Source organism: Oncorhynchus nerka, linkage group LG22, assembly GCF_034236695.1.
Source record: "Oncorhynchus nerka isolate Pitt River linkage group LG22, Oner_Uvic_2.0, whole genome shotgun sequence".
In the NCBI taxonomy this organism is placed as follows: Eukaryota; Metazoa; Chordata; class Actinopteri; order Salmoniformes; family Salmonidae; genus Oncorhynchus; species Oncorhynchus nerka.
The window spans coordinates 84963502-84986530 of NC_088417.1; the positions used below are offsets into that span (position 1 = coordinate 84963502).

General features: G+C 42.8%; 1 protein-coding gene across 2 annotated transcripts in view; it reads left to right on the forward strand.

The window, feature by feature from the left end:
- Nucleotides 1–23029, forward strand: part of LOC115121362 (ras-specific guanine nucleotide-releasing factor 2-like) — a 61434-nt gene that overhangs the window by 26842 nt on the left and 11563 nt on the right. For both annotated transcript variants that reach the window (XM_065007501.1, XM_065007502.1), the window contains exons 15-18: nt 3529–4088; nt 5859–6086; nt 6232–6338; nt 21943–22055. In XM_065007501.1, the coding sequence (XP_064863573.1) occupies nt 3529–4088; nt 5859–6086; nt 6232–6338; nt 21943–22055 (1008 nt within the window). The remainder of the gene's footprint in view (nt 1–3528; nt 4089–5858; nt 6087–6231; nt 6339–21942; nt 22056–23029) is intronic.

A 23029-nucleotide genomic window follows, 5' to 3' on the forward strand; every position in this document is an offset into this window, starting at 1 on the left:
TAATAGGGGTTGCGACAATGGCGGCGGATAGTTTCAGAAATAGAGGGTCCAGATTGTCAAGCCCAGCTGATTTGTACGGGTCCAGGTTTTGCAGCTCTTTCAGAACATCTGCTATCTGGATTTTGGTAAAGGAGAACCTGGAGAGGCTTGGGCGAGTAGCTGCGGGGGGCGGAGCTGTTGGCCGAGGTTGGAGTAGCCAGGCGGAAGGCATGGCCAGCCATTGAGAAATGCTTGTTGAAGTTTTCGATAATCATGGATTTATCGGTGGTGACCGTGTTACCTAGCCTCAGTGCAGTGGGCAGCTGGGAGGAGGTGCTCTTGTTCTCCATGGACTTCACAGTGTCCCAGAACTTTTTGGAGTTGGAGCTACAGGATGCAAATTTCTGCCTGAAGAAGCTGGCCTTAGCATTCCTGACTGACTGCGTGTATTGGTTCCTGACTTCCCTGAACAGTTGCATATCGCGGGGACTATTCGATGCTATTGCAGTCCGCCACAGGATGTTTTTGTGCTGGTCGAGGGCAGTCAGGTCTGGAGTGAACCAGGGGCTATATCTGTTCTTAGTTCTGCATTTTTTGAACGGAGCATGCTTATCTAAAATGGTGAGGAAGTTACTTTTAAAGAATGACCAGGCATCCTCAACTGACGGGATGAGGTCAATGTCCTTCCAGGATACCCGGGCCAGGTCGATTAGAAAGGCTCACAGAAGTGTTTTAGGGAGCGTTTGACAGTGATGAGGGGTGGTCGTTTGAATGCGGCTCCGTAGCGGATACAGGCAATGAGGCAGTGATCGCTGAGATCCTGGTTGAAGACAGCGGAGGTGTATTTGGAGGGCCAGTTGGTCAGGATGACGTCTATGAGGGTGCCCTTGTTTACAGATTTAGGGTTGTTCCTTGATGATTTGTGTGAGATTGAGGGCATCTACCTTAATTTCACTCATACAGTAGTTCATACTGTAGATCCTTAATTTCACTCATACAGTAGTTCATACAGCAGATCCTTCATTTCCCTCATACAGTAATTGATACAGTAGATCCTTCATTTCACTCATACAGTAGTTCATACAGTACATCCTTCATTTCACTCCTACAATAGTTTGTGCAGTACATCCTTCATTTCACTCATATTGTAGTTCATGCAGTACATCCTTCATTTCACTCCTACAGTAGTTCATACAGTACATCCTTCATTTCACTCCTACAGTAGTTCATACAGTGGATACTTTATTTCACTCATACAGTAGTTCATACAGTAGCTCCTTTATTTCACTCATACAGTAGTTCATACAGTACATCCTTCATTTCACTCATACAGTAGATTCTTAATTTCACTCATACAGTAGATCCTTCATTTCACTCATACAGTAGTTCATACAGTAGATCCTTCATTTCACTCATACAGTAGATCCTTCATTTCACTCATACAGTAGATTCTTCATTTCACTCATACAGTAGTTCATACATTAGGTCCTTCATTTCATTCATACAGTAGTTCATACAGTACATCCTTCATTTCACTCATTCAGTAGTTCATACAGTACATCCTTCATTTCACTCATACAGTGGTTCATACAGTACATCCTTCATTTCACTCATACAGTAGTTCATACAGTACATCCTTCATTTCACTCATACAGTGGTTCATACAGTACATCCTTCATTTCACTCATACAGTGGTTCATACAGTACATCCTTCATTTCACTCATACAGTGGTTCATACAGTACATCCTTCATTTCACTCATACAGTGGTTCATACAGTACATCCTTCATTTCACTCATACAGTGGTTCATACAGTACATCCTTCATTTCACTCATACAGTGGTTCATACAGTAGATCCTTCATTTCACTCATACAGTAGTTCATACTGTAGATCCTTAATTTCACTCATACAGTAGTTCATACAGCAGATCCTTCATTTCCCTCATACAGTAATTGATACAGTAGATCCTTCATTTCACTCATACAGTAGTTCATACAGTACATCCTTCATTTCACTCATACAGTAGATTCTTCATTTCACTCCTACAATAGTTTCTGCAGTACATCCTTCATTTCACTCATATTGTAGTTCATACAGTAGATTCTTCATTTCACTCCTACAGTAGTTCATACAGTAGATTCTTCATTTCACTCCTACAATAGTTTCTGCAGTACATCCTTCATTTCACTCATATTGTAGTTCATACAGTACATCCTTCATTTCACTCCTACAGTAGTTCATACAGTGGATACTTCATTTCACTCCTACAGTAGTTCATACAGTAGATCCTTTAAAACAAAAATATTGTAACATGAATTGTAACATTCTGTTATAAATATCACATGTTCAACTTAATGAAAAACAACTTTTCCCATCTCAAATTACTATAGTAAGTGTCTTTACAAGATTGATGATTTTGTGAGGGGCGGAGGTTGAACCCAGGTGCAGAGAATGGACCAGATGAGGAATCAACAATTTGAGATAAACGTAAATATAAGGATAACAGTGATACTGGGAAAAACAACCAACACTGGACAACTCACTCTGGGGACGAACACACAGGGAACAGAAATCAAGCTACTGCAAAGCGATACAGAAAACACACCTCTCTTAGAGGGAAATTATAATTAGTAATAGGACACACCTGAGTGTCATTTAATGTCTCCTGGGTGGTCTCTGCCACCCTCGTGACAGTTGGAATCATGACAGATGTAATCTTAAATCAGACATAAATCCCCTTGTGACAGGGGGAAGAAAGCTTGCTTTGTGCAACAAGGACGAGTAATTGAATGCAAGCTTCACACAATTTTTAAAAATTGTTTAAACATTTCTAGCCTATCTATGGGTAACAGGGTTGACTCGTAATGCTCGACCCGCTTAGTTTTCCACCCCAAAACACAAAAAAATGGCCAAAAAGAGAATCAGTTCACCTGCTTTGACAATATGATCTGACTATTAGATGTTCTATGTTTCTTTAAAAAACATTAACACTTGACAGGTATTTTTTTTACCTTACATTGAATCACTAATCACATTAAATACATAATACATCTTCAGAAATGAGTTAGTACTTCAGAAATGACTTAATAGTTCAGAAATGACTTTCTTAAACCAACAAAATAATGAGGGCTTTACAATGATGGAGAAATGTTGGGGTTAAGGGGGTTCAAATCTTCCTAGAAGTCAGAGGGTGCACAGAGGGAGATGTCATGATGCTGAGCTTTGGCACTTTAGCAAGTTTATATTCATATAAAAACTTTTGGAATTTTGGAAAACATGGAAAACTTGAATTTTCCGTGTGTTATATAGGTCACTTAATTTAATATAACAGGCTTTTAAAATTCTATATTTGTGCACAATTTCTTCCTAAAATATCAAAAGGCACTCATTTCGTGGAATGACCCAGTTGCAGCGGTTTGTCACATGAAGTCTTTCTCAGTAGAAATAAGTGTGTCCATTTTTTTCTTTCTCCTCATCTTCTTCTACCTTTGGTCTCTCCTCTCCTCTTCTTATCCCACGCCTCTCTTCTCTCCTCTCCTCCTCTCAGGTCTCTGGAGTTGTTCTTTGCTACCAGCCAGGGGACGTGGGGCGGCGAGCACTTCAACAACAAATCTCCCCGTCTCTGTCGCAAGTTCTCCTCTCCTCCTCTCACCACCCCCTCTCTCACCTCCTCCCCTGTCCACTCCCGCAAACTCTCCCTCTCCTCCCCCTTCCACTCCCGCAAACTTTCCCTCTCCTCCCCCTTCTCCTCCAAGGCAGGAGTCCTAGACCTCTCCACCCCTTCCTCCTCTGCTGCTAACTCCCCCACCTCCTCCCACCCTCCCTCCTTCTCCCGGTCTCCCACCTCCACCCTGGCTCCTTCAGGGTTCTCGTCCCCCCCTCCCACCTCCAACCGGGCTGCGTCAGGGTTCTCGTCCCCCCCTCCCACCTGCACGCGGGCTCCCAGCCTGCCAACAATCCCGGGGCTCTCCAACTCCCCTCACACCACCTCTCTGGACCATCCTCCCAGTTCTCCGGAACCTGCCCCCCCAACGCTGGAAGACGGAGGAGGAGACATGCCACGCATCGACGCCTGCTGTGGGAAACTCAGACGCAGCATCCGCAGGGGTAGGCTGGCACACACACACATGCAAGAACACACACACACGAACATACACACACACATGCAGGAAAACACAGACCTTCTCCCTTACCTCACCTCGCTCATCAACTCATCCCTGACCGCTGGCTACGTCCCTTCTGTCTTCAAGAGAGCGAGAGTTGCACCCCTTCTGAAAAAACCTACACTCGATCCCTCCGATGTCAACAACTACAGACCAGTATCCCTTCTTTCTTTTCTCTCCAAAACTCTTGAACGTGCCGTCCTTGGCCAGCTCTCCCGCTATCTCTCTCAGAATGACCTTCTTGATCCAAATCAGTCAGGTTTCAAGACTAGTCATTCAACTGAGACTGCTCTTCTCTGTATCACGGAGGCCCTCCGCACTGCTAAAGCTAACTCTCTCTCCTCTGCTCTCATCCTTCTAGACCTATCGGCTGCCTTCGATACTGTGAACCATCAGATCCTCCTCTCCACCCTCTCCGAGTTGGGCATCTCCGGCGCGGCCCACGCTTGGATTGCGTCCTACCTGACAGGTCGCTCCTACCAGGTGGCGTGGCGAGAATCTGTCTCCTCACCACGCGCTCTCACCACTGGCGTCCCCAGGGCTCTGTTCTAGGCCCTCTCCTATTCTCGCTATACACCAAGTCACTTGGCTCTGTCATAACCTCACATGGTCTCTCCTATCATTGCTATGCAGACGACACACAATTAATCTTCTCCTTTCCCCCTTCTGATGACCAGGTGGCGAATCGCATCTCTGCATGTCTGGCAGACATATCAGTGTGGATGACGGATCACCACCTCAAGCTGAACCTCGGCAAGACGGAGCTGCTCTTCCTCCCGGGAAGGACTGCCCATTCCATGATCTCGCCATCACGGTTGACAACTCCATTGTGTCCTCCTCCCAGAGCGCTAAGAACCTTGGCGTGATCCTGGACAACACCCTGTCGTTCTCAACTAACATCAAGGCGGTGGCCCGTTCTTGTAGGTTCATGCTCTACAACATCCGCAGAGTACGACCCTGCCTCACACAGGAAGCAGCGCAGGTCCTAATCCAGGCACTTGTCATCTCCCGTCTGGATTACTGCAACTCGCTGTTGGCTGGGCTCCCTGCCTGTGCCATTAAACCCTACAACTCATCCAGAACGCCGCAGCCCGTCTGGTGTTCAACCTTCCCAAGTTCTCTCACGTCACCCCGCTCCTCCGCTCTCTCCACTGGCTTCCAGTTGAAGCTCGCATCCGCTACAAGACCATGGTGCTTGCCTACGGAGCTGTGAGGGGAACGGCACCTCAGTACCTCCAGGCTCTGATCAGGCCCTACACCCAAACAAGGGCACTGCGTTCATCCACCTCTGGCCTGCTCGCCTCCCTACCACTGAGGAAGTACAGTTCCCGCGCAGCCCAGTCAAAACTGTTCGCTGCTCTGGCCCCCCAATGGTGGAACAAACTCCCTCACGACGCCAGGACAGCGGAGTCAATCACCACCTTCCGGAGACACCTGAAACCCCACCTCTTTCAGGAATACCTAGGATAGGATAAAGTAATCCTTCTCACCCCCTTAAAAGATTTAGATGCACTATTGTAAAGTGGCTGTTCCACTGGATGTCTTAAGGTGAACGCACCAATTTGTAAGTCGCTCTGGATAAGAGCGTCTGCTAAATGACTTAAATGTATGTAAATGTAAACACACACATGAAAATACACACACACGCAGGAACACACGAACACACACACAAATAACGCACACTTACTGAGTGCCTGTGTATTTTAATTAACAGCTGTTCTGGAGACCGTTTCTGTGGAGAAGTTCCTTCCAGAGTCTAACCCTCAAGTCAGCGAGGACAGAGTCCCCCTGACGGAGTCCCCCTGTCGCTCCCCCTCTACACACCGACACATGCGATACAGACAGTCTGGAGGCTCCACGGGGGAGAACAATCGTGGTACGATGTCACCAGCCTCAGCCTATGCTATTGCAACAGCAGCTGCCGGACACGGCAGTTCCCAGGGTAAAAGACAAGATCAACACCTGGTAAATAGCTGCGTCGTAAATTTCCTTCTTTGACTCTCGCTTTCTCCTTATCTCTCTCCCTCTCCCCCTCTCTCTCTCTCTCTCTCTCTCTCTCTCTCTCTCTCTCTCTCTCTCTCTCTCAGGTTTCAATAATAGCGAGAGGACCTGTGACAAGGAGTTTATCATCCGTAGAGCTGCTACCAACAGAGTCCTCAATGTACTGCGTCACTGGGTCTCCAAGCACTCACAGGTCTGAACCACACTCAGACACACACACACACACACACACACACACACACACACACTGCCTACCCCCTGCCAGACCTGCTCTGTACTCATGATGCCCAGAGTAATGTCACTCTGCTCCCCAAGGGCACTCTGGTGTTCTGGCGACTGTAGTAGACATGACTGGACTGTAGAAGACATGAATGTAGTAGATATGACTGTAGTAGATATGACTGTAGAAGACATGACTGTAGTAGACATGACTGTAGTAGATATGACTGTAGAAGACATGACTGTAGTAGATATGACTGTAGAAGACATGACTGTAGAAGACATGACTGTAGTAGACATGACTGTAGAAAACATGACTGTAGAAGACATGACTGTAGTAGACATGACTGTAGATGACATGACTGTAGAAGACATGACTGTAGAAGACATGACTGTAGTAGACATGACTGTAGTAGATATGACTGTAGAAGACATGACTGTAGTAGATATGACTGTAGAAAACATGACTGTAGTAGACATGACTGTAGAAAACATGACTGTAGAAGACATGACTGTAGTAGACATGACTGTAGTAGATATGACTGTAGAAGACATGACTGTAGAAGACATGACTGTAGAAAACATGACTGTAGAAGACATGACTGTAGAAAACATGACTGTAGTAGATATGACTGTAGAAGACATGACTGTAGTAGATATGACTGTAGTAGATATGACTGTAGTAGATATGACTGTAGAAGACATGACTGTAGTAGACATGACTGTAGTAGATATGACTGTAGAAGACATGACTGTAGAAGACATGACTGTAGTAGACATGACTGGACTCTAGAAGACATGACTGTAGTAGACATGACTGGACTCTAGAAGACATGACTGTAGAAGACATGACTGTAGAAGACATGACTGTAGTAGACATGACTGTAGAAGACATGACTGTAGTAGATATGACTGTAGAAGACATGACTGTAGAAGACATGACTGTAGAAAACATGACTGTAGAAGACATGACTGTAGAAAACATGACTGTAGTAGACATGACTGTAGTAGATATGACTGTAGTAGATATGACTGTAGTAGATATGACTGTAGTAGATATGACTGTAGAAGACATGACTGTAGTAGACATGACTGTAGTAGATATGACTGTAGTAGATATGACTGTAGAAGACATGACTGTAGTAGACATGACTGGACTGTAGTAGACATGACTGTAGTAGACATGACTGTAGAAGACATGACTGTAGAAGACATGACTGTAGTAGACATGACTGGACTCTAGAAGACATGACTGTAGTAGACATGACTGGACTCTAGAAGACATGACTGTAGAAGACATGACTGTAGAAGACATGACTGTAGTAGACATTACTGTAGAAGACATGACTGTAGTAGACATTACTGTAGAAGACATGACTGTAGTAGACATGACTGTAGTAGACATGACTGTAGTAGACATGACTATAGTAGACATGACTGTAGTAGACATTACTGTAGTAGACATAACTGGACTATAGTAGACATGACTGTAGAAGACATGACTGTAGTAGACATAACTGGACTATAGTAGACATGACTGTAGAAGACATGACTGTAGTAGACATAACTGGACTCTAGAAGACATGACTGTAGTAGACATTACTGTAGAAGACATGACTGTAGTAGACATGACTGTAGTAGACATGACTGTAGTAGACATTACTGTAGAAGACATGACTGGACTGTAGAAGACATGACTGTAGTCGACATGACTGTAGAAGACATGACTGTAGTAGACATGACTGGACTCTAGAAGACATGACTGGACTCTAGAAGACATGACTGGACTCTAGAAGACATGACTGGACTCTAGAAGACATGACTGTAGAAGACATGACTGTAGTCGACATGACATGACTGTAGTCGACATGACTGTAGAAGACATGACTGTAGTAGACATGACTGTAGTAGACATGACTGTAGAAGACATGACTGTAGTAGACATGACTGGACTCTAGAAGACATGACTCTAGAAGACATGACTGTAGAAGACATGACTGTAGTAGACATTACTGTAGAAGACATGACTGTAGAAGACATGACTGTAGTAGATATGACTGTACTGGATATGACTGTAGTAGATATGACTGTAGTAGATATGACTGTAGAAGACATGACTGTAGTAGACATGACTGTAGTAGATATGACTGTAGAAGACATGACTGTAGTAGATATGACTGTAGAAGACATGACTGTAGTAGACATGACTGTAGTAGATATGACTGTAGAAGACATGACTGTAGTAGATATGACTGTAGAAGACATGACTGTAGAAGACATGACTGTAGTAGACATGACTGTAGAAAACATGACTGTAGAAGACATGACTGTAGTAGACATGACTGTAGATGACATGACTGTAGAAGACATGACTGTAGAAGACATGACTGTAGTAGACATGACTGTAGTAGATATGACTGTAGAAGACATGACTGTAGTAGATATGACTGTAGAAAACATGACTGTAGTAGACATGACTGTAGAAAACATGACTGTAGAAGACATGACTGTAGAAGACATGACTGTAGAAAACATGACTGTAGAAGACATGACTGTAGAAAACATGACTGTAGTAGACATGACTGTAGTAGATATGACTGTAGTAGATATGACTGTAGAAGACATGACTGTAGTAGATATGACTGTAGTAGATATGACTGTAGTAGATATGACTGTAGAAGACATGACTGTAGTAGACATGACTGTAGTAGATATGACTGTAGTAGATATGACTGTAGAAGACATGACTGTAGTAGACATGACTGGACTGTAGTAGACATGACTGTAGTAGACATGACTGTAGAAGACATGACTGTAGAAGACATGACTGTAGTAGACATGACTGGACTCTAGAAGACATGACTGTAGTAGACATGACTGGACTCTAGAAGACATGACTGTAGAAGACATGACTGTAGAAGACATGACTGTAGTAGACATTACTGTAGAAGACATGACTGTAGTAGACATGACTGTAGTAAACATGACTATAGTAGACATGACTGTAGTAGACATTACTGTAGTAGACATAACTGGACTATAGTAGACATGACTGTAGAAGACATGACTGTTGTAGACATAACTGGACTATAGTAGACATGACTGTAGAAGACATGACTGTAGTAGACATAACTGGACTCTAGAAGACATGACTGTAGTAGACATTACTGTAGAAGACATGACTGTAGTAGACATGACTGTAGTAGACATTACTGTAGAAGACATGACTGGACTGTAGAAGACATGACTGTAGTCGACATGACTGTAGAAGACATGACTGTAGTAGACATGACTGTACTCTAGAAGACATGACTGGACTCTAGAAGACATGACTGGACTCTAGAAGACATGACTGTAGAAGACATGACTGTAGTCGACATGACATGACTGTAGTCGACATGACTGGACTCTAGAAGACATGACTGTAGAAGACATGACTGTAGTAGACATGACTGGACTCTAGAAGACATGACTGTAGAAGACATGACTGTAGTCGACATGACATGACTGTAGTCGACATGACTGTAGAAGACATGACTGTAGTAGACATCACTGGACTCTAGAAGACATGACTGTAGTAGATATGACTGTAGTAGATATGACTGTAGTAGATATGACTGTAGAAGACATGACTGTAGTAGACATGACTGGACTGTAGTAGACATGACTGTAGAAGACATGACTGTAGTAGACATGACTGGACTCTAGAAGACATGACTGTAGTAGACATGACTGGACTCTAGAAGACATGACTGTAGAAGACATGACTGTAGAAGACATGACTGTAGTAGACATGACTGTAGAAGACATGACTGGACTCTAGAAGACATGACTGTAGAAGACATGACTGGACTCTAGAAGACATGACTGGACTCTAGAAGACATGACTGTAGAAGACATGACTGTAGTAGACATGACTGTAGTAGACATGACTGTAGAAGACATGACTGTAGAAGACATGACTGTAGTCGACATGACTGTAGAAGACATGACTGTAGAAGACATGACTGGACTATAGTAGACATGACTGTAGTAGACATGACTGGACTGTAGAAGACATGACTGTAGTAGACATGACTGTAGAAGACATGACTGGACTGTAGAAGACATGACTGTAGTAGACATGACTGGACTATAGTAGACATGACTGTAGTAGACATGACTGGACTGTAGTAGACATGACTGTAGAAGACATGACTGTAGTAGACATGACTGTAGTAGACATGACTGTAGTAGACATGACTGTAGAAGACATGACTGTAGTAGACATGACTGTAGTAGACATGACTGGACTCTAGAAGACATGACTGTAGTAGACATGACTGGACTCTAGAAGACATGACTGTAGTAGACATGACTCTAGAAGACATGACTGGACTCTAGAAGACATGACTGTAGTAGACATGACTGGACTCTAGAAGACATGACTGTAGTAGACATGACTGGACTCTAGAAGACATGACTGTAGTAGACATGACTGGACTCTAGAAGACATGACTGTAGTCAACATGACTGGACTCTAGAAGACATGACTGTAGTAGACATGACTGTAGTAGACATGACTCTAGAAGACATGACTGTAGTTGACATGACTGGACTCTAGAAGACATGACTGTAGTAGACATGACTGTAGTCGACATGACTGGACTCTAGAAGACATGACTGTAGTAGACATGACTGTAGTAGACATGACTCTAGAAGACATGACTGTAGTAGACATGACTGGACTCTAGAAGACATGACTGTAGTAGACATGACTGTAGAAAACATGACTGTAGAAGACATGACTGTAGTAGACATGACTGTAGTAGATATGACTGTAGAAGACATGACTGTAGAAGACATGACTGTAGAAAACATGACTGTAGAAGACATGACTGTAGAAAACATGACTGTAGTAGATATGACTGTAGAAGACATGACTGTAGTAGATATGACTGTAGTAGATATGACTGTAGTAGATATGACTGTAGAAGACATGACTGTAGTAGACATGACTGTAGTAGATATGACTGTAGAAGACATGACTGTAGAAGACATGACTGTAGTAGACATGACTGGACTCTAGAAGACATGACTGTAGTAGACATGACTGGACTCTAGAAGACATGACTGTAGAAGACATGACTGTAGAAGACATGACTGTAGTAGACATGACTGTAGAAGACATGACTGTAGTAGATATGACTGTAGAAGACATGACTGTAGAAGACATGACTGTAGAAAACATGACTGTAGAAGACATGACTGTAGAAAACATGACTGTAGTAGACATGACTGTAGTAGATATGACTGTAGTAGATATGACTGTAGTAGATATGACTGTAGTAGATATGACTGTAGAAGACATGACTGTAGTAGACATGACTGTAGTAGATATGACTGTAGTAGATATGACTGTAGAAGACATGACTGTAGTAGACATGACTGGACTGTAGTAGACATGACTGTAGTAGACATGACTGTAGAAGACATGACTGTAGAAGACATGACTGTAGTAGACATGACTGGACTCTAGAAGACATGACTGTAGTAGACATGACTGGACTCTAGAAGACATGACTGTAGAAGACATGACTGTAGAAGACATGACTGTAGTAGACATTACTGTAGAAGACATGACTGTAGTAGACATTACTGTAGAAGACATGACTGTAGTAGACATGACTGTAGTAGACATGACTGTAGTAGACATGACTATAGTAGACATGACTGTAGTAGACATTACTGTAGTAGACATAACTGGACTATAGTAGACATGACTGTAGAAGACATGACTGTAGTAGACATAACTGGACTATAGTAGACATGACTGTAGAAGACATGACTGTAGTAGACATAACTGGACTCTAGAAGACATGACTGTAGTAGACATTACTGTAGAAGACATGACTGTAGTAGACATGACTGTAGTAGACATGACTGTAGTAGACATTACTGTAGAAGACATGACTGGACTGTAGAAGACATGACTGTAGTCGACATGACTGTAGAAGACATGACTGTAGTAGACATGACTGGACTCTAGAAGACATGACTGGACTCTAGAAGACATGACTGGACTCTAGAAGACATGACTGGACTCTAGAAGACATGACTGTAGAAGACATGACTGTAGTCGACATGACATGACTGTAGTCGACATGACTGTAGAAGACATGACTGTAGTAGACATGACTGTAGTAGACATGACTGTAGAAGACATGACTGTAGTAGACATGACTGGACTCTAGAAGACATGACTCTAGAAGACATGACTGTAGAAGACATGACTGTAGTAGACATTACTGTAGAAGACATGACTGTAGAAGACATGACTGTAGTAGATATGACTGTACTGGATATGACTGTAGTAGATATGACTGTAGTAGATATGACTGTAGAAGACATGACTGTAGTAGACATGACTGTAGTAGATATGACTGTAGAAGACATGACTGTAGTAGATATGACTGTAGAAGACATGACTGTAGTAGACATGACTGTAGTAGATATGACTGTAGAAGACATGACTGTAGTAGATATGACTGTAGAAGACATGACTGTAGAAGACATGACTGTAGTAGACATGACTGTAGAAAACATGACTGTAGAAGACATGACTGTAGTAGACATGACTGTAGATGACATGACTGTAGAAGACATGACTGTAGAAGACATGACTGTAGTAGACATGACTGTAGTAGATATGACTGTAGAAGACATGACTGTAGTAGATATGACTGTAGAAAACATGACTGTAGTAGACATGACTGTAGAAAACATGACTGTAGAAGACATGACTGTAGAAGACATGACTGTAGAAAACATGACTGTAGAAGACATGACTGTAGAAAACATGACTGTAGTAGACATGACTGTAGTAGATATGACTGTAGTAGATATGACTGTAGAAGACATGACTGTAGTAGATATGACTGTAGTAGATATGACTGTAGTAGATATGACTGTAGAAGACATGACTGTAGTAGACATGACTGTAGTAGATATGACTGTAGTAGATATGACTGTAGAAGACATGACTGTAGTAGACATGACTGGACTGTAGTAGACATGACTGTAGTAGACATGACTGTAGAAGACATGACTGTAGAAGACATGACTGTAGTAGACATGACTGGACTCTAGAAGACATGACTGTAGTAGACATGACTGGACTCTAGAAGACATGACTGTAGAAGACATGACTGTAGAAGACATGACTGTAGTAGACATTACTGTAGAAGACATGACTGTAGTAGACATGACTGTAGTAAACATGACTATAGTAGACATGACTGTAGTAGACATTACTGTAGTAGACATAACTGGACTATAGTAGACATGACTGTAGAAGACATGACTGTTGTAGACATAACTGGACTATAGTAGACATGACTGTAGAAGACATGACTGTAGTAGACATAACTGGACTCTAGAAGACATGACTGTAGTAGACATTACTGTAGAAGACATGACTGTAGTAGACATGACTGTAGTAGACATTACTGTAGAAGACATGACTGGACTGTAGAAGACATGACTGTAGTCGACATGACTGTAGAAGACATGACTGTAGTAGACATGACTGTACTCTAGAAGACATGACTGGACTCTAGAAGACATGACTGGACTCTAGAAGACATGACTGTAGAAGACATGACTGTAGTCGACATGACATGACTGTAGTCGACATGACTGGACTCTAGAAGACATGACTGTAGAAGACATGACTGTAGTAGACATGACTGGACTCTAGAAGACATGACTGTAGAAGACATGACTGTAGTCGACATGACATGACTGTAGTCGACATGACTGTAGAAGACATGACTGTAGTAGACATCACTGGACTCTAGAAGACATGACTGTAGTAGATATGACTGTAGTAGATATGACTGTAGTAGATATGACTGTAGAAGACATGACTGTAGTAGACATGACTGGACTGTAGTAGACATGACTGTAGAAGACATGACTGTAGTAGACATGACTGGACTCTAGAAGACATGACTGTAGTAGACATGACTGGACTCTAGAAGACATGACTGTAGAAGACATGACTGTAGAAGACATGACTGTAGTAGACATGACTGTAGAAGACATGACTGGACTCTAGAAGACATGACTGTAGAAGACATGACTGGACTCTAGAAGACATGACTGGACTCTAGAAGACATGACTGTAGAAGACATGACTGTAGTAGACATGACTGTAGTAGACATGACTGTAGAAGACATGACTGTAGAAGACATGACTGTAGTCGACATGACTGTAGAAGACATGACTGTAGAAGACATGACTGGACTATAGTAGACATGACTGTAGTAGACATGACTGGACTGTAGAAGACATGACTGTAGTAGACATGACTGTAGAAGACATGACTGGACTGTAGAAGACATGACTGTAGTAGACATGACTGGACTATAGTAGACATGACTGTAGTAGACATGACTGGACTGTAGTAGACATGACTGTAGAAGACATGACTGTAGTAGACATGACTGTAGTAGACATGACTGTAGTAGACATGACTGTAGAAGACATGACTGTAGTAGACATGACTGTAGTAGACATGACTGGACTCTAGAAGACATGACTGTAGTAGACATGACTGGACTCTAGAAGACATGACTGTAGTAGACATGACTCTAGAAGACATGACTGGACTCTAGAAGACATGACTGTAGTAGACATGACTGGACTCTAGAAGACATGACTGTAGTAGACATGACTGGACTCTAGAAGACATGACTGTAGTAGACATGACTGGACTCTAGAAGACATGACTGTAGTCAACATGACTGGACTCTAGAAGACATGACTGTAGTAGACATGACTGTAGTAGACATGACTCTAGAAGACATGACTGTAGTTGACATGACTGGACTCTAGAAGACATGACTGTAGTAGACATGACTGTAGTCGACATGACTGGACTCTAGAAGACATGACTGTAGTAGACATGACTGTAGTAGACATGACTCTAGAAGACATGACTGTAGTAGACATGACTGGACTCTAGAAGACATGACTGTAGTAGATATGACTGTAGTAGATATGACTGTAGTAGATATGACTGTAGAAGACATGACTGTAGTAGACATGACTGGACTCTAGAAGACATGACTGTAGTAGACATGACTGGACTCTAGAAGACATGACTGTAGAAGACATGACTGTAGAAGACATGACTGTAGAAGACATGACTGTAGTAGACATGACTGTAGAAGACATGACTGGACTCTAGAAGACATGACTGGACTCTAGAAGACATGACTGGACTCTAGAAGACATGACTGTAGAAGACATGACTGTAGTCGACATGACTGTAGAAGACATGACTGTAGAAGACATGACTGGACTATAGTAGACATGACTGTAGTAGACATGACTGGACTGTAGAAGACATGACTGTAGTAGACATGACTGTAGAAGACATGACTGGACTGTAGAAGACATGACTAGTAGACATGACTGGACTATAGTAGACATGACTGTAGTAGACATGACTGGACTGTAGAAGACATGACTGTAGTAGACATGACTGGACTATAGTAGACATGACTGTAGTAGACATGACTGGACTGTAGTAGACATGACTGTAGAAGACATGACTGTAGAAGACATGACTGTAGTAGACATGACTGTAGTAGACATGACTGTAGTAGACATGACTGTAGAAGACATGACTGTAGTAGACATGACTGTAGTAGACATGACTGGACTCTAGAAGACATTTTTTGCCCGCTTTGAGGACAATACAGTGCCACTGACACGGCCTGCAACGAAAACATGCGGTCTCTCCTTCACTGCAGCCGAGGTGAGTAAGACATTTAAACGTGTTAACCCTCGCAAGGCTGCAGGCCCAGACGGCATCCCCAGCCGCGCCCTCAGAGCATGCGCAGACCAGCTGGCCGGTGTGTTTACGGACATATTCAATCAATCCCTATACCAGTCTGCTGTTCCCACATGCTTCAAGAGGGCCACCATTGTTCCTGTTCCCAAGAAAGCTAAGGTAACTGAGCTAAACGACTACCGCCCCGTAGCACTCACTTCCGTCATCATGAAGTGCTTTGAGAGACTAGTCAAGGACCATATCACCTCCACCCTACCTGACACCCTAGACCCACTCCAATTTGCTTACCGCCCAAATAGGTCCACAGACGATGCAATCTCAACCACACTGCACACTGCCCTAACCCACCTGGACAAGAGGAATACCTATGTGAGAATGCTGTTCATCGACTACAGCTCGGCATTCAACACCATAGTACCCTCCAAGCTCGTCATCAAGCTCGAGACCCTGGGTCTCGACCCCGCCCTGTGCAACTGGGTACTGGACTTCCTGACGGGCCGCCCCCAGGTGGTGAGGGTAGGCAACAACATCTCCTCCCTGCTGATCCTCAACACGGGGCCCCACAAGGGTGCGTTCTGAGCCCTCTCCTGTACTCCCTGTTCACCCACGACTGCGTGGCCACGCACGCCTCCAACTCAATCATCAAGTTTGCGGACGACACAACAGTGGTAGGCTTGATTACCAACAACGACGAGACGGCCTACAGGGAGGAGGTGAGGGCCCTCGGAGTGTGGTGTCAGGAAAATAACCTCACACTCAACGTCAACAAAACTAAGGAGATGATTGTGGACTTCAGGAAACAGCAGAGGGAACACCCCCTATCCACATCGATGGAACAGTAGTGGAGAGGGTAGCAAGTTTTAAGTTCCTCGGCATACACATCACAGACAAACTGAATTGGTCCACTCACACTGACAGCGTCGTGAAGAAGGCGCAGCAGCGCCTCTTCAACCTCAGGAGGCTGAAGAAATTCGGCTTGTCACCAAAAGCACTCACAAACTTCTACAGATGCACAATCGAGAGCATCCTGGCGGGCTGTATCACCGCCTGGTACGGCAACTGCTCCGCCCTCAACCGTAAGGCTCTCCAGAGGGTAGTGAGGTCTGCACAACGCATCACCGGGGCAAACTACCTGCCCTCCAGGACACCTACACCACCCGATGTTACAGGAAGGCCATAAAGATCATCAAGGACATCAACCACCCGAACCACTGCCTGTTCACCCCGCTATCATCCAGAAGGCGAGGTCAGTACAGGTGCATCAAAGCTGGGACTGAGAGACTGAAAAACAGCTTCTATCTCAAGGCTATCAGACTGTTAAACAGCCACCATTGAGTGGCTGCTGCCAACACACTGTCATTGACACTGACCAAACTCCAGCCACTTTAATAATGGGAATTGATGGGAAATTATGTAAATATATCACTAGCCACTTTAAACAATGCTACCTTATATAATGTTACTTACCCTACATTATTCATCTCATATGCATACGTATATACTGTACTCTACATCATCGACTGCATCCTTATGTAATACATGTATCACTAGCCACTTTAACTATGCCACTTTGTTTACTTTGTCTACATACTCATCTCATATGTATATACTGTACTCGATACCATCTACTGTTTGCTGCTCTGTACCATCACTCACTCATATATCCTTATGTACATATTCTTTATCTTCTTACACTGTGTATAAGACAGTAGTTTTAGAATTGTTAGTTAGATTACTTGTTGGTTATCACTGCATTGTCGGAACTAGAAGGACAAGCATTTCGCTACACTCGCATTAACATCTGCTAACCATGTGTATGTGACAAATAAAATTTGATTTGATTTGATGACTGTAGTAGACATGACTGGACTCTAGAAGACATGACTGTAGTAGACATGACTGGACTCTAGAAGACATGACTGTAGTAGGCATGACTCTAGAAGACATGACTGGACTCTAGAAGACATGACTGTAGTAGACATGACTGGACTCTAGAAGACATGACTGTAGTAGACATGACTGGACTCTAGAAGACATGACTGTAGTAGACATGACTGGACTCTAGAAGACATGACTGTAGTCGACATGACTGGACTCTAGAAGACATGACTGTAGTAGACATGACTGTAGTCGACATGACTGGACTCTAGAAGACATGACTGTAGTAGACATGACTGTAGTAGACATGACTGGACTCTAGAAGACATGACTGTAGTAGACATGACTGGACTCTAGAAGACATGACTGTAGTAGGCATGACTCTAGAAGACATGACTGGACTCTAGAAGACATGACTGTAGTAGACATGACTGGACTCTAGAAGACATGACTGTAGTAGACATGACTGGACTCTAGAAGACATGACTGTAGTAGACATGACTGGACTCTAGAAGACATGACTGTAGTCGACATGACTGGACTCTAGAAGACATGACTGTAGTCGACATGACTGTAGAAGACATGACTGTAGTAGACATGACTGTAGTAGACATGACTGGACTCTAGAAGACATGACTGTAGTAGACATGACTGGACTCTAGAAGACATGACTGTAGTAGACATGACTGGACTCTAGAAGACATGACTGTAGTAGACATGACTGTAGTAGACATGACTCTAGAAGACATGACTCGACTCTAGAAGACATGACTGTAGTAGACATGACTGGACTCTAGTAGACATGACTGGACTCTAGAAGACATGACTGTAGTAGACATGACTGGACTCTAGAAGACATGACTGTAGTCGACATGACTGGACTCTAGAAGACATGACTGTAGTAGACATGACTCTAGAAGACATGACTGGACTCTAGAAGACATGACTGTAGAAGACATGACTGTAGAAGACATGACTGTAGTCGACATGACTGTAGAAGACATGACTGTAGAAGACATGACTGTAGTCGACATGACTGTAGAAGACATGACTGGACTCTAGAAGACATGACTGTAGTAGACATGACTGTAGAAGACATGACTGGACTCTAGAAGACATGACTGTAGAAGACATGACTGGACTCTAGAAGACATGACTGTAGAAGACATGACTGTAGAAGACATGACTGGACTCTAGAAGACATGACTCTAGAAGACATGACTGTAGTAGATATGACTGTAGTAGATATGACTGTAGTAGATATGACTGTAGAAGACATGACTGTAGTAGACATGACTGGACTGTAGTAGACGTGACTGTAGAAGACATGACTGTAGTAGACATGACTGGACTCTAGAAGACATGACTGTAGTAGACATGACTGGACTCTAGAAGACATGACTGTAGAAGACATGACTGTAGAAGACATGACTGTAGTAGACATGACTGTAGAAGACATGACTGGACTCTAGAAGACATGACTCTAGAAGACATGACTGTAGAAGACATGACTGGACTCTAGAAGACATGACTGGACTCTAGAAGACATGACTGTAGAAGACATGACTGGACTCTAGAAGACATGACTCTAGAAGACATGACTGTAGTAGATATGACTGTAGTAGACATGACTGGACTCTAGAAGACATGACTGTAGTAGACATGACTGGACTCTAGAAGACATGACTGTAGAAGACATGACTGTAGAAGACATGACTCTAGAAGACATGACTGTAGAAGACATGACTGGACTCTAGAAGACATGACTGTAGAAGACATGACTGGACTCTAGAAGACATGACTCTAGAAGACATGACTGTAGTAGATATGACTGTAGTAGATATGACTGTAGAAGACATGACTGTAGTAGACATGACTGGACTGTAGTAGACGTGACTGTAGAAGACATGACTGTAGTAGACATGACTGGACTCTAGAAGACATGACTGTAGTAGACATGACTGGACTCTAGAAGACATGACTGTAGAAGACATGACTGTAGAAGACATGACTGTAGTAGACATGACTGTAGAAGACATGACTGGACTCTAGAAGACATGACTCTAGAAGACATGACTGTAGAAGACATGACTGGACTCTAGAAGACATGACTGGACTCTAGAAGACATGACTGGACTCTAGAAGACATGACTGTAGTAGACATGACTGTAGAAGACATGACTGTAGAAGACATGACTGTAGTCGACATGACTGTAGTAGACATGACTGTAGAAGACATGACTGTAGTAGACATGACTGTAGTAGACATGACTGTAGAAGACATGACTGGACTCTAGAAGACATGACTCTAGAAGACATGACTGTAGAAGACATGACTGGACTCTAGAAGACATGACTGGACTCTAGAAGACATGACTGGACTCTAGAAGACATGACTGTAGAAGACATGACTGTAGAAGACATGACTGTAGAAGACATGACTGTAGTAGACATGACTGTAGTAGACATGACTGTAGTAGACATGACTGTAGAAGACATGACTGGACTGTAGAAGACATGACTGTAGTAGACATGACTGTAGTAGACATGACTGTAGAAGACATGACTGTAGAAGACATGACTGTAGTCGACATGACTGTAGTAGACATGACTGTAGTAGACATGACTGTAGTAGACATGACTGTAGAAGACATGACTGGACTGTAGTAGACATGACTGTAGTAGAACCTACTAGGTACATAACTTAAAAGCATGTCTGACATTTATTCGGGTGTACAATCGTAGATTGATTTAAAAACCAATAAAATAATCTTAAAAGTGAGTCTCACAGGCAGCAAATGCAGAGACCTTTAAACAGGTGTAATGTGTGTAATGTTTTTCAGTACCCGTGCTGCAGCATTCTCTATGTTTCACAGTTTACCAATGGCTTTCTTGGGTTGACCAGACAGGAGAGTATTACTTTAGTCAAATCTGCTTCCTGAGAGAAATGGCCTCACCTTGGCAATGTTCCTCAGGTGGTAAAAAGCTATTTTGGTCACATTCCTATTGTGTGATTCAAAATTGAGTTCAGAATCTAAAACAGCAACTAGGTTTTTTACCTGGTGTTTTATTTTTATTGCCAGTGAATTAAAATGTGCGGCCAGATTCTATCTCTGTGCTTTGGCTCCAACAATAAGCACCTCGGTCATGTCTTGATTCAGCTGGAGGAAGTTGTGAGACATCCAAGTATTTAAATCACTAATACAGTCTAATAATTTATCCGTGGAGCTAAAAATCCTCTGGTGACACAGAAATATAAAGTTGTCTATCGTTTGCATAACAGTGAAAATCAATGCTGTGCTTTCTGATAACACTGCCAAGGGGTAACATATATAAACTGAACTGTACCGGACCCAAATCAAACCTTGTGGAACGCCACTTGTGATAAATATTTTCTCTGACCAAGGGTGACAAAAAAATCTTGACTGGTTTAATAGGTCCTAAACCAATTTAGAACTGGACCGAAGAGGCCAACCCACCTCTTCAGTCTGTCCAGAAGGACATCATGGTCAATGATAATGGACCTACATTCATATAGTTTCTTGACTGGGTCCAGCTCGCTAATTATCACCTAAATGAAAGCTAGAAATTCAGGGAGCATCAAACATTCCAAAAACAATAGATAGAGGACAATTTTTTTGCAAACTTTGACACAGAGGAAATATAACAATTTTCAGTTCAGCCCTCCGGACCTTGTTGAAGACCAAATGCGGGTTTGACACCGCTGGTTTAAAGCATCCTCTGTAGATGTATTGCACTGGAAATTATTGAGGAAATTATCTAAAAAGTGTGTGTGTGTGTGTGTGTGTGTGTGTGTGTGTGTGTGTGTGTGTGTGTGTGTGCCTATGTGTGTGTCAGGACTTTGAGATGAACAGTGAGCTAAAGATGGGTGTAATGACTCTACTGGAGGAGGTGCTACGAGACCCCGACCTGCTGCCTCAGGAGAGGAAAGCCACTGGCAACATAGTAAGGTACACACATATACACAGACACATACACCACACACACACATGCACACACCAGTGGAAGCTCCTCAGAGGAGTAAGGGGAGGACCATCATCTTCACTGAATTTCATAAAAATACAAATGTTAAAACATTTCAAAAGTTATCATTTTTATATAAAACTATACTAAATATGTTCACATATTACCAAATAATTTATTAAAACACAATGTTTTGCAATGAAGGTCTACAGTAGCCTGAGCATCACTCTGTAGGGTAGCACCATGGTGTAGCCGGAAGACAGCTAGCTTCCGTCCTCCTCTTGGTACATTGACTTCAATACAAAACCTCGGAGGCTATTGGTTCTCACCCCCTTCCATAGACTTACACGGTAATTATGACAACTTCTGGAGGATGTCCTCTGACCTATCAGAGCTCTTGTAGCATGAACTGACATATTGTTCACCCAATCAAAGGATCAGAGAATGAATCTAGTACTGAAAGCATAAACTGCATCTATTGAGCACTGCAGTGCATACAATGTGGTGAGTAGTTGACTCAAAGAGAGAGAAAGACAATAGTTTAACAGTTTTCAACAAATTAATTTCTTAAAAAATGAAGGAGAAGCAAGAGAGAGAGAGAGATTTTTTCACATTGTTTCACTTACTTAGCTAGCAAATGCAGCTGGCTAGTTTAGCCTACTCAAACACCCGGCTCAAACAGAGGGATGCTATGTTAGCTAGCTGACTATGACTATCCAACACAATACTGGAACTCTTCCAAGTCAAGGTAAGCTTTTGGTTTTATTCATTTATTGCCGCCTGGGCCCTCCGGTGTAACTGCTAAACTGCTTACTGACTATACACTGTAATGTTACTGCATGGTTGTAGTGGGTTCACTAACGCATTAGTTATATTAGCTATGTTGACTAGGACGTTACTTTAGCTAATATGGGACAAACGATGTATGCTGTGTGTAGTGGCTATGACATGGTTTTTCGCC